We start from the raw sequence: 13,552 nt of genomic DNA on the forward strand, positions 1-13,552 counted from the left end.
CACATTGGCTTTTCAGTAACATTGCTGGAGGGAGGAGGCAGTGTCCTTCCCCCTGATTCAGGGGAGGGGAGATTTATAGAAAGGTGCAGACCCAAGTGGACTACTCTTTTCTTACCTTGTTGATTTCCTACTACAACCCAGCCTACACATTTCATTTCTTTAAAACCAACCTACTCACTGTACCTTGATCTCATCCATCAATCAATCAATGGTATTCAATGAGCGCTTACTATGTGTAGAGCACTGTACTAAGCACTTGGAAGAACACATTACAACATAGTCAGTGGGCATGTTACCTGCCCACAAAAAGCTTACAGACTAGAGGAGGAGGCAGACATTAATACAGGAAGCAGCATGGCTCAGTGGAAAGAGCCTGGGCTTGGGAGTCAGAGGTCATGGGTTTGAATCCCGGCTCTGCCATTTGTCAGCTGTGTGACTGTGGGCAAGTCACTTAACTTCTCTGTGCCTCAGTTACCTCATCTGGAAAAAATGGGGATTAAAAAATGTGAGCCCCACGTGGGACAATCTAATTACCCTGTATCTACCCCAGCGCTTAGAACAGTGTTCTGCACATAGTAAGCGCTTAACAAATACCAACATTATTATCTGACATTCGCTCCTAATGAGGATGGTCACTGTTGTTGGGTGTTCTAGCTAAACAAAGCATCAGTAAATTTGAACAAGAAAAATTAGGAACCCAGGCAGCTGCAGGCCATTTGCATGAGGGATGGGGTGTGTCACCTTCCTGGCTCAATTGTTTTGGGCCAACCTCCTCTAACATCTCAATTTGGTTTTAATCCCCATGCCAATGGTTCAAAATGACCATTTACCTGTGTTTGCAGGGTCAGTGAGAAGGGGAATAACCTTAGTCTGATTAGATGGCAAATGTACTATTTATTCTGCTCAGCTCCTAGGAAGTGAAAATGGCAGTCAGAGTCTTGCTTTGCAATTGTTCTCTACTCATTCATTCAATCATATTTATCGAGCACCCTCTGTGTGCAGAGCACTGTACTAAGCACTTGGGTAAGTATACTACAACAATAAACAGACACATTCTCTGCCCACAACGAGCATACAGTATAGAGGGGACTGAAAGTTCGTTGTGGTCAGGGAATGTGTTTACCAACTCTGTTGTACTCTCCCAAAAGCTTAGCACAGTGCCCGGCACATAGTAAGCGCTCAATAAATACCATTGAAGATGACTGTGGAAAAAAGATGACAGTTGAGCAATCTGAAAATGGCAGGAGTTGCAAGAGGGTATAGAAGCATTCATAACAAGTCACGAGAAAAACCTAAGGATGTCAGACAGTTCACCATTAAACATTAGGAGGGAGTCAAGGATGATAGCCATCACACCCAGTCTCCAATCATCTTCGTTACCACTATGAGAAGTAAGATATTAGGCCGATTGGATCATTGGTCTGAACCCCGAACAGCAATGCTTTTGGTGTTAGAGTCTTCCTTTCGGACATTTCTTCTGGTAAGTAATGCCCCTAAAGCTACATTTCTCTCCGGTGTTGCTGGCAGTCTGAAGATCTGCCTTAGAAATCCAGCCACCAAAGTGCTCCCTTGAAAGGAGGAAGCCCAGACGCCATGTTTAGGCTGATCCAATGGAACAATGTGGTCGGACCACCTGGCCTAGGGCGGGGGGTGGCATCATGGGGCATTGTGACCTCAGCTGGCACTGAACAAAGGAAGTTAGGCTACCTGCTGACCTGCCCCAAGTCTCACAGGACAGACAGAGGCTTGGCCAGAGAGGAAGGAGGAGGGAAGGAGGGAAGTCAAGGAAACATTGGCCCATTCCATCACGATGACCAAAAAGGGAGAACTGAGGAAACCGACCCCAGTAAGAGAGGGGAGAGGCTGGAACCAGGGTTCATCTTCTTGTTCTTTAAGCTTATTGGTGGGGTCCTGCCAGGGGGTGGGAGGGTGGGCAGGCAACTGACCCCAACCTCCTCACATAATTCAGCACACAGGGAGAGACTCAGGAGGCCGAGGGGGTGGGGGGGGGTGGGGCAGTTGGGGTGAAGGATGGAATCTAGTACCCACATGGACTTGACCTCTCTAACTCACTTTGAGACCCATGTCTCACTTTACTCCCCTGGGTCAGTGAGTATAGTTTTCATGATCCCCTGCCCATGCAGAGGCGTTCCTGAAGGAACAGTGTAGCTATCTGGGAGGGAAGACTCACTCTCAAGGAGAGAAGTCAATGGCGATATTTAGTCTCCTAAGGCTAATCAGAGAAGCAGGCGCCATGACCCAAAGGGAGGTGCTGCCCAGCCAGCTCGGACTGCATTAGATATTTGTCCAAAGCCGCCCTCCTCCTCCACCCCTCCTCCCTGACAGGGAGCAACAGGACAGACTGACCCCAGCTCTTTCTCTCCGCAGATAAAGAACTTCAGGGCAGTTCACCGTGAAACGGAGACCCAATTGGTCAAGGTTAGTGGTTGGGCCCCACTTTTCCCCTGGGGTTCTCCGGGACCCAGGCAAGGGTGTTCCACACGTCAGCAATGGGGTAGGGGAGAGGTGAGGCGGCACGGCAGAGCGGCCCCAAATTTCATCCAATCCCGAGAATGGACTGGATCAGCCGAGGCGCCTCCCTCTCCTCCCCTACCCACCGCCTGTGAACACCTCAGCAACACACAGACCCCCAGCCCTGCAAGTCTGGGGTTAATAAAGCTATAAAGCTTTATAAAGGTATGCCAAGGGGTTAATCCAGGCCAAAGAGGATCCAGAATAGGACTCCTTTAGCCCATACTATAACTTATTTGGGAACAAACAGGGATGCAGTCAATCAATTCCACTCAAGGTGGTCCACGGTGCTCCATGGGTGGCTTTTCAATGCCCCACATAATCCAACTCTGCCCTCCCACAAACCCATCCTGTTGATCTGGGGCACCAGGCCAAACAGCCATACTCTGCACTGGGATCCACATCTCCTACGTCTTTTAGCAGGGAAAGATGCTACTACGGCACAGCCTTTGGCGAAACTGGGGTATAGTCGGTCAATTGTATTTATTGAGTGCTTACTGTGTGCAGAGCACTGTACTAAGCGCTTGCCAGAGTACAATATAATAACAGACACGTTCCTTGCCCACAGCACGTTGCCCTTTCCAATGCTCCTGTTCCCCATAACTTGATCCTCCAGAGCTTGAGCTCTCTTGTTCTTGGAACCGCTCCTGCCTTAGAAGGAATGGCAGGGAGGAACAGCCCCTGAAGTGCTGTTTTCTGTGCCAGAGTTCTCCCTCTGAAGGTCACAAAGCTTCTCTAGGTCCTCCCTGGACATCGCCTTTCTTTGCCCGAAAACAACCCTCTTTGACTCTGTTTCAACAAAGAATCGAAGTCCTGGCCCACCTCACCCTCTCTGCCACCTGCCCAAGACAGATTGGCAGATATTTTTGTTTGTTTCAACCCACAGATTTGTGAAAATAGCGATGGGAAAGAGGAACTGCTGCTTGAAAAAACGGAAGACACTCATGACCTAAAGGCAAGCGGGTGTGGGTGTGTGTGGGGCCTGTAGCCCCAGTGAAAACATCTGTTTCGCCAATCAGTCACCCAATAGTAATTTACTGAATGCCTACTGTGTGCACAGTACTAGTACTGTCCTAAGTACTGTCCTAAGCACTTGGGAGAGTACAAGAGAAGCAAGGTACATACTCCATGTCCTCCAGGACTTAAAATCTCATGAGGGACAGACAAAAATTATGTATTGGGAGCAGGAGAAATAGTCAATAGCAGGACAAAGTACAGATCTATCTGTACTTATTAACTGGAGAAGCAGCGTGGCTCAGTGGAAAGAGCACGGGCTTTGGAGTCAGGACTCATGAGTTCGAATCCCAGCTCTGCCACTTGTCGGCTGTGTGACTGTGGGCAAGTCACTTAACTTCTCTGTGCCTCAGTTACCTCATCTGTAAAATGGGGATTAAGACTGTGAACCCCACGTGGGACAACCTGATTCCCCTGTGTCTACCCCAGCGCTTAGAACAGTGCTCGGCACATAGTAAGCGCTTAACAAATACCAACATTATTATTATTATTATCTATCACGATGAAATGGCTGAATGATTGAATGTATAAATACATATACACATTTTTTAGGCTATACATAGGAATAAAATACAGAAGTGCTAAAGATACATCTGGGCTGGGGCTGAGCTGGATTTGTCACAGTGGGAGTGGTCACAGGCATTATTGAGCTCATGGCCCAGTCATCTTTACAAAGTAACCTGGGCAGAGAATTCTAAGACAGTTGGGGGGAGGTGAATTCCAGGCTGGGGGAACAGCGTGAACACGGGGTAGGAGGCGGGAGTGAGGGAGAATGGCAGTTAGAAGGTGAACTTGGGAGGGGCCAGTGTGGATTATTGATTGAATTGGAGGAAAGGCTGGATACAAGGAGATCAATGAGGAAACTGATACAACAGTCTAACTACAATTTGACCACCTTTGTGGACTCATTTCCCCATCCTGGCCTCTCCCTGTGGCTTCTCTCCTACTGGTTGGCTCCCTGGCCTGGGCTCTGCCCTCCCTCTCTAATAAACCCCCATCCCAGGCTCCTCCTCATCATTTCTCTTCTCTCATTGGTCTCCTTAGAGTGAACTGAAAGAAGTGCGGGAAGAGCTCCAGGAAAAAATGGTGGAAATTAAACAGGTAAGGAAAGAGGGCTTGACCAGACATGGGTGAGGTGTGGGTCATAGGGACCACCTAAACTCTAGCCAGGGAAAGAGTCATTCCCCTGAAAGACCTGTGGAATGAGCCCACTTAGAGATTCTTACCCCAAATTGACCTCTCAGAACCTCTGAATTGCAGGTGGCCCCTGGACCATCTTTCCTGCCCAGGCAAGAGTGTCTGTGTAGGTTCTCAGATGAACACCCAGTAAGTGCAGCTGGCTTAGGCTGGACATTTGAAGACAATCAAGTTTGGGAGGAGGAGAGGCAAAATAGATTCTACACTGCTTCTTGTGGACCTGGGAGTCAGAGGACCTGGGTTCTAAGCCCGGTTCTGTCACTTGCTTGCTGTGTGACCTTGTGCAGGTCACTTAACTTCTCTGGGCCTCAGTTTCCTCAGCTGTAAAATGGGGATTAAATACTTATTCTCTGTCCTAGTTAGACTGTGAGCTCCATGTGGGACAGGAACTATGTCCATCCCAATGAATTTGGATCTACCCCAGTGCTCAGAACAGTGCTTGACACATAGTACTCACTTAATAAATGTCATTATTATAATTAGTAATAATAACAACAATAATCTTTTGTTCTGAGATCTGGGAGCCTGAATTCACTCTCAGGCCATGAGATGGCGCTGAAAGCTCATAGTGGGGCGTCACAGACATTACTGTGATGCCGGTACCGAGTTTTAAGGCCAGACGCCTGTCCTCAGAAGGCTTTCAGTCTAATGGCGGAGATACACAGAGAAGGAACATTGGAGGTAGACTAGGTAGGTATTGTGTTCTTGAGAGGAAGGAGTTTCAAGAAGGAGATACTAGCAAAGAGAAGCAGCATAGTGCCTAGTAGAAAGACCACAGGCCTGGGAGTCAGAGAACCTGCGTTATAAACTCAGCTGTCACTTGCCTTCTGTGTGACCCTGGGCAAGTCACTTATTCAATAGTATTTATTGAGCACCCACTATGTGCAGAGCACTGAACTAAATGCTTGGAATGTACAATTCGGCGATAGAGACAATCCCTGCCCAATGACGGGCTCACAGTCTAATCGGGGGAGATGGACAGCAGAGCAAAACAGAACGAAACCCTCAAGTTGCCTCAGCTGTAAATTGGGGATTCAATACCTGTTCTCCCTCCCGCCTTGGACTGTGAAACAGGATGTATTTCTGGCCTGATCATATCTACCTCAGTACTCACCACGGTGCTTGACAGATGATAAAGTACTTAACCAATACCCCAATTATTATCAGAGGCTTAAAACCAAAATGAGAACCTTAGATTTGGTCAGAACAAGAACAGTCAAAGAAATGAAACCAGTGAAATTCAGATTGCTGAGAGAGTAGGCAAAGAAAAATCTGAGGCAGGAGGAGTAGGCAGAAAAGGAAGACTAAAAATGGAAAGAGCCAGAGAAGTAGACTGAAGAGAGCAGTGGTCATGGTTGAAGGAGAAAGATTGGTGAGCTCCCCATTTTACCTAAATCCTGTCAATCCCTCCAAATCCTCCAGCCAACCCACCCCATTGGTCATTTCCTGGAAGTGTCACCCAATTCTGGAGCTGGGAGGGACCTAAAAAGGTTATCGCATTCATCTTCTGTCTTGCAGCAGGATTGTCTTCAATCAATCAAATTTATTGAGCACTTACTGTATGCAGAACACCATACCAGGCGCTTGGAAGAGTACATTAGGGTTTGCCGACATGATCCCTGCCCTCAAGGAGTTTACATTTATCAGGGAATAGAGATCCTAAAATAAATTACAGGTAGACAGAAGTATTAGCCTATAAAGACACTCTATAAGTGCTATAGAGTCGGGTGAGACCCTAAATACTTAAGTGAACCAGAAGTGCTGAAGAGGCAACTGGAGAAGATATAGGGTGGGGAGATGAGAAATTAATCAGGGAAGGCCTTCTGGAGGAGATGTGATTTCAGACAGGCCTTGAAGATGAGAAGAGTGGCCTGCCAGATGTGAAGGGGCAGGGGGTAGTTCCAGGCAGAAGAGAAGGCATAAGTGAGAGGTCTGTGGAGGCCAGGAAGATAGCTGTCTGCTCTTTTTTTAAAAAATCTCCAGAGTAGGAGACTCCACCATCTGCCTTGATAGAGTGCCCCAGAATAATGTGACACAGAGTTCCAACATTTTAGTGGAGCACAAGTCAGGGTGGGGATTCCACTGAGCCCTCTTTTTCCCTCTAGGTGAAGCAGAAACTGGAGAAGGAATTTTACAAACTCCAAAAGTTCATGGACATTTTGAAGGTAAAACACTAACTGGTAGCTGACCCAGCCTGCTCTCCCCACGCCCAAGGCTTTGACCCAAGGGGCTCATCAACACTGAATGTCAACATGCTCATCATCATCATTAATGGTATTTATTGACTGCTCACTATGTGCAGACCACTGAGCCTGGGTTCTAATCCCAGCTCCTCCACATGTCTGCTGTGTGACCTTAGGCAAATCATTTAACTTCTCTGTGCCTCAGTTACCTCTGGAAAATGGGAATTAAGAGTGTGTGCCCCATGTGGGACAGGGACTGTGTCCAACCTGATTACCTTGTATCTACCCCAGTGCTTAGAACAGTGCTTGGCACATAGTAAATGCTTAACTACCAATATAATAATAATAATAATAAGTGCTTGGGAAAGTACAGTTTTAGAGAGTTGGCAGGTATCTTCTCTGCCCACAAGGAGCTGTAAATGAGGGCTTCTCAGTGGTCTTCAATTGGTCCCTGCTCTCTCCTCTCTGCCACCTCTGTTCTATGGGCACCACTACTGCTCCAAGCTGAGGAATATGGGAGTTTGGGGCAGAGAGGAACCAATGGATGCCTTTTCCTTCAAAGGATGTGCCCAGAGTGGGTGGGGCCCAGCCAGGCAGCCATTTAATGAGGTGTACATCCCCTTGATTCTATTTATTGCGATTAAGTTGCCTTGCTTTTGTCCGTCCGTCTCCCCTGATTAGACTGTAAACCCGTCGATGGGCAGGGATTGTCTCTATTTGTTGCTGAATTGTACATTCCAAGCACTTAGTACAATGCTCTACACATAGTAAGCGCTCAATAAATACTATTGAATGAATTTAGGTAGCTGGGGCAGGGTGTGTTTCAAGAGATGTGTGTTTTGGTCTTTCCTCCACACTTCAGTCGCTGGTCAGATTACCACCCTCACTTCCATTCTGCCCTCTTTAAAAGTGGGTGGGATTATGCTTCATTCCACTGGTTTCTTGGGAATGGGGTGCGTGTGGATTGCTGAAGGGTGAAAGGACGGAGATAGTGAGTTTGGTGTGAGGATGGACGGGGGATGGATTTATAAAAACCCAGAGATGCTGTCACCAGAAGTGGTTAACTGTCCATTTTCTCTAAAGGAAATGCAGAAGAATATGGATGAGAAGATGGAGACCTTACTGAATATGCAGAAAAATTCTAACCTGTAAGGGTAACAGCTCAAATGTTCTCACTTCACTTGCTAGGAGTAACCCCCTCCCAGCCAGCCTGACAGCCACTCACCTATAAGTTGAGGCCTACATGGGTCAGACCCAATTAGGAAGCCAAGACTATGGGGCCTGGTTATTTCAGGTGAGCACAGACACTGTGTCTATCCTTGGGCCAAGTGCCTACTACAAGACTAGGCACCAAGGCTAAGAGGTGCTCAGGGGGTCAAATGTTGAGCACAGGATGAAACCAAATCAAAGAAAAATGCAGCCACCTACATTTAATAATAATAACAATAATAATGTTGGTATTTGTTAAGCATTTACTATGTGCAGAGCACTGTTCTAAATGCTGGGGTAGATACAGGGTAATCAGGTTGTCCCACATGAGGCTCACAGTCAATCTCCACAGATGAGGGAACTGAGGCTCAGAGAAGTTAAGTGACTTGCCCACAGTCACACAGCTGACAGGTGGCAGAGCCGGGATTCAAACCCATGACCTCTGCCTCCCAAGCCCGTGCTTTTTCCACGGAGCCATGCTGCTTCTCTTCCTTCTGCTATCACTGCCTAGTAGTAGCATTTATTAAGCATTTACTGTGTGCAAAGCACTGTACTAAGCCCTGGGAGAGAACACACAGATGAGATTTAGACATGGTCCCTGTCCCTCAGGGGACTCACAGTCTAAGAGGGCACTGGGCCACATTAAACAATTTTTAAGCATTTGGAAAGTGGGTGGGCTAGACACTGAACTTTTCAATGCTGTCTTGCTTGGGACTAGGATCTAAATGGAGTCGGATAAATGAATGCACAACAGATCCAATGGGTTATTAGAGGGGAAAATTAGCAGGGCCTGCTAAGCCAGACAGTGGGGGTTAAGGAGGCAACCATTAGCCTATTTCTCCTAACATCCTTGGAACCGCCGCTAGAAACATTATTCTGGGCTGGCTGGATCATCAGTCTGCCCCAATATGGCACTGCTCATGTTCTTATGGACCAAGCTAACTGGTCAACCTTTGCTCTTCCTAGGACCCAAGCAGATCAGGCCATCGACAAAGAGAAGGCCGTACCTGGGACCAACTATGTAAGCAAGGATCCCTCCTTCCTTTTCCCCCTGGTGATAAAGATCCCAAGAGCCTCCCTTTGCCCTGACATTCCTCTCTCACATTTAATAATAATAATAATAATAATAATTATGGTATTTGTTAAAAGCTTACTATGTGCCAAGCACTGTTTTAAGCACTGGAGTAGATACAAGTTAATCAGGTTGGACACAGTCCATGTCCCACAAAGGGCTCACTCTCTTAATCCCCATTTTACAGATGAGGTAACAGAGGCCCACAGAAGTGAAGTAACTTGCCCAGGGTCACCCAGCAGGCGTACGTTGGAGATGTGATTAGAACCCATGACTATGAACTCCTGCACCCCTTCCCCTAGCATCCCAGGAGGTGGGGAGGAGGCACATTTGCTCTGGCCTCCTCCTAGGGTGGAAATTATCTGTCCTCGCCTGTTACAGAGCTTGGCGAAGCTCCCAGCAGTCCTACCACTTGGAGGAACTATCTTTCTGTGCTGTTTCTTCCTTCTGCAGGAGAATCGTCTAATGTGTGCCCACAGAAATCTATGCAGACACTGGTAGGTGACATTTTTACCTTTGGCCCAGATCTGAAATATCTGGGAGACATCCAGGACTAACCCCACCACACGCATCCTTCCCCCTCTGCCCCCCTGACACACACACACACACACATAAGAACATTTGTCCTGCCTCATATGTGGGAAACATGCAGGTCTCCTCCTGCCCCCTATAAGCTCTCTGTTTCTGTCTCTCTGTCTTCATATCTCCGTCTCGGTACACTACTTCCTCTTTGGAGACCCATTCAGTCACAGACCCATTTCCTAATCCAGACCGTCACAGTCCCAGGAGACCAGGTGACTTCTAGGTCGGACCCAAAGTTTTGGGTTGATCCTAGTTCAAGTTTAGGGTGGCTCCACTCATTTCACACTGAATCACAACTGGTTCCCCGAGACTGTCCCAGCAGAGTCCCCAAATTCTGGATTGTCCCCAGGACCACACTGGCCTCAGGGGGCATCCCTATGGTCACTGTACTCTCCCAGGTGCTTAGTACAGTGCTCTGCACACCGTAAGCACTCAATAAATATGATTGACTGATCCTGGGAGGTTTCGGGAAGAGACAATACTGACTGGAACATTTCCCTCAATTATGGCATTTATTAAATGGTTACTATGTGCTAAATGCTATAGGAAGTTACCACCCTTGCTGGCAGCAGGAGGAAGGGGTTCCTGCTTTATGAGGACTACCAGTGAAAGCTTTGTTCTCCCAAACTGGAGCTCCAGACTGCTCAGGGCCCAAGGGACTTAGACCACAGGTCTCAGCTGTAGGAACAGGGGGGCAGAGGAGGAAGAAAAAGTTAGGTAGATGGGAGAAACTTCTCCTCAGTGCATCCTCCAGTCCACACTGAAGCCATCGATGGGTACTGTGATGGCTACATTAATTGAAAGTGGGAGGGCTGTAAACAACCAACAGGGGCCAATAGGGATAGGGGGTCAATGTGATCTTTGCAGCTGACCCCTTCACCATCCATTCAGTCTCTTCTTGTCTCTCCCCCTCCATGCCTCATCCTAGGAAGCCCACCCCGCTGGGGACTGGCTTACTCATTGTGGTGGTGACTTGGGGCTGCCTGCTGCTCTACCTCTACTTCAACCCCAACGCAATCAAGGACGCTCTCCCGACGATCTGCAGCCGCCGCACCTACCAGCAGCTGCGGTTCATCCTCTCCCCACTTCTCGAGCTGCACACAGAGGGCTTGTTGCCATCCTAACTTTCACTGTGTTCCTTCCGGGCAGTAAACCCTTCATTGGAGGCACAAAATAAGGGAAGTACTAGCCTTCTCTGGGGCCACATTCTACTTCACTGGATTTTGGGGTTCCATGTCCTCACTTTCCCAGCCTCCAACTCCCCTGAGCATGCTCTGGCCCCTTCCCGCCAAGCCTGCAGAGACACTCCTGTTAACACTGTGTTTCTGCTCCTCCCTCTCCCACAACTCCCTCTAAACAAGTCTGGGTTGCCAAGTCTCCAACTCCCTCCACTCCAGCCTGTGTGGCCACAGTCTCTCTCCCCCTTTCCCCCCACCATTTGCTAATGATGGATTTAAAAGTTTCAGATGAAAGAATTTCTTAACTGGTTACCAGAGTCAGATAGGGCTATTCAACCTTTTTTGTTTTGGATTACATCAGTGGGTACTTGACTCTCCCTACCTTCCCTTTTCCCAGAGATCAGTGGGAGAACTGGTCAAATGGAGACCTAAATCTACACCTTAAGAGATACTTTAAGAGTAAATTACTCTCACATTAAAGGAACCCAACACCATCTAAAGTAAAGTAGTAAGTCTATCACCCTCACTAGTAAAGCAAACTGTAGCTTATAGAACACCAGTGCCTATGTGGAAAAGCACTGTTAAGAGCATAGAGGGTCAGGAAGGTCCATGCTTCCCATCTACTGTCCAACCCCTGCAGGAAGCCAGAAAGGGTTTCCAGTGGGCTGTGGCCACCCCAGACTCAGATCACAGAACACAGTCCCGAAGAAGCTGAAGGACAGGAAAAAGGCTGCCTTTTCACATGGACAACAATTTTGGCAGATCATCTGCCCCAAACTAGCTACATAGATGCTGGAGTCCCATGATCTCCCTCCTTTGGGTCCAGGAGGGAGGCAGGGAAACAGCTGCAGCTAAGCAGCAGCTTGCCAGTGGGCCTCCAGTGCCGAGATAATTGCATTCAAAGCTCATGCAAATAGCCAAGCAGCCCTGCCTTCTCAGCTTCCCTGCAGGCTGAGGGAGAAGCCAGGATTTCTTGCTGATTAGTAAAGCTTAACACCTGCTTCTCTCTAGTGTTCTAGCCCACCATTAAGGCAGGGATGGATTTTTGAATCACTGATAGCCACTGCTGCTTTTCATTCTAAAAAAAAAGGAAAAAAAGTTCAGGAGCATTAATGAAGTCTTATTCTCTTCATTGTGAAACCTTTCCCTTCCCTGAACATATTTCTCTGAAAGCCCCAAACTCCTCTAGCTTGTGCCCATCTTAGCTCCTCCACTCTGTCTGGGAAGCTGAGAGAGTCCCAACAAGTGAAAAGGGGACAGGGACCCACCCAGGACACCCCCCCCACCCAAACCCCTTGCCCACCCTGCTCCACTTCCATCCCCATGTAATGAGGAGAAGTAATGTTTTAAGGCTGACTGGGAGAGAACCAAACCTGGCCACAACTCAGCAAGTCATTCTGAATGAAAGCCTTGGGGAGGGGAGGGGAGGGGCTGAGGCCAAGGAGATGGGGTAGGACCAGGCAGGGCGGGGAGCGGGCTCTGAAGCCCCATCTGGGAAGCCTGCAAATGGAGACCAGATGGCGAGTTGGGTGGTCCAGTGCCAGCATCCTTCCCTAACTGGGTCTAGCTGCTCTCCCACAAAATAGGAATAAAACTACTTTTCATGGGAACTATGTGAGTGTGCCTTTATCGAGGTCAAGGTGACCAGGAAATGGGTGAATGTGTTGGGTGTCAGAGCGTTGGCAGTCGATACCACCTCTTTCCCTGCAAGAAGCGGGAGCAGCTGTTAGCCCTGGTCTCCCTGGGCCAATCACCTAAGAACCAATCTTAGGCACTCAGGTCAATTATCCTGTGTTTTCACTGCACAAGGACAGATGATCATGTAGAAGCAAGAAAAATACTGCACTCTCCAACCCACAGGGCATGGAGATCCTGGTGGCCATGGAGTGAGGCCAGAATCAGCAGTGATTGTACTGTAGCTGCACAAGAGATGTTCCCTGTGGTCACAGAGAGATATACACATCTCTCCTAAACCCAGGTGATGAGCCATTCTGTACGTGGTACAATCCTGGTAGAGCCTACTTAGTCCGGGTTTAATGCACAGGTGCCAGGTTAGGTTACCAAATCTTGAACCTCCCATCCCACCCATTCCCAGCCCTATTTGTGGAGTTTCATGCCCCAGGATCTGCACAAAAACAGTTGAGATGCTACTGCCCATATGCAATGCCTAGAATAGAATGACTGCCTCTTCACCCACGGGCTCACCACTCATGAGCTGCTGACATACACAGAAGGCACTCCTGAAATTCTCCCAGGACAATTCCAGTTCTACCAGGCCGTCAATTCCGATCAGGCCTGACGCTTAGATGTTATGGTATGGTGCCAGATGCAGGATTTCCAGCCTGCACTGGGTTCTAAAGCCTGGAATTATGGTCATTACAGATCTATATTATTGTTATTCATAATCCCAATGACTGGCATTGGTGTCCCTTATAAGTAGGGGGGATTCTGTACTAATTACTCTCTATAGTGCTTAGATTTGGTGATTTGGTTCCAAGGTTGGCAGACAACAAAGACTCAAACATTACTTCGTGCCAAGTCAATGGCAGTTTCAGCCTGGGGCCAAACCAATACTCATTTCCAAA

General features: G+C 48.1%; 1 protein-coding gene across 1 annotated transcript; it reads left to right on the top strand.

The window, feature by feature from the left end:
* Positions 1-1,694: 1,694 nt before the first annotated feature.
* Positions 1,695-10,963, top strand: TEX35 (testis expressed 35). The gene is made up of 9 exons (XM_029081350.2): positions 1,695-1,846; positions 2,389-2,439; positions 3,419-3,487; positions 4,591-4,647; positions 6,849-6,908; positions 8,010-8,074; positions 9,102-9,156; positions 9,661-9,704; positions 10,718-10,963. Exons 1-9 carry the CDS (start codon positions 1,811-1,813, stop codon positions 10,911-10,913), a joined length of 633 nt encoding a protein of 210 aa, XP_028937183.1. The 5' UTR covers positions 1,695-1,810; the 3' UTR covers positions 10,914-10,963.
* The last annotated feature ends 2,589 nt before the right edge of the window (positions 10,964-13,552 follow it).

The sequence above is a fragment of the Ornithorhynchus anatinus genome, chromosome 16 (assembly GCF_004115215.2).
Source record: "Ornithorhynchus anatinus isolate Pmale09 chromosome 16, mOrnAna1.pri.v4, whole genome shotgun sequence".
NCBI lineage: Eukaryota > Metazoa > Chordata > Mammalia > Monotremata > Ornithorhynchidae > Ornithorhynchus > Ornithorhynchus anatinus.

Bases quoted from the DNA above. Each gene is read 5' to 3' on its own strand.
- TEX35 (XM_029081350.2), top strand. From the start codon at position 1,811: ATGACCAAAAAGGGAGAACTGAGGAAACCGACCCCA. The intron at 2,440-3,418 runs GTTAGTGGTTGG...TTCAACCCACAG, and splicing joins CGGAGACCCAATTGGTCAAG to ATTTGTGAAAATAGCGATGG. The intron at 8,075-9,101 runs GTAAGGGTAACA...TGCTCTTCCTAG, and splicing joins ATGCAGAAAAATTCTAACCT to GACCCAAGCAGATCAGGCCA.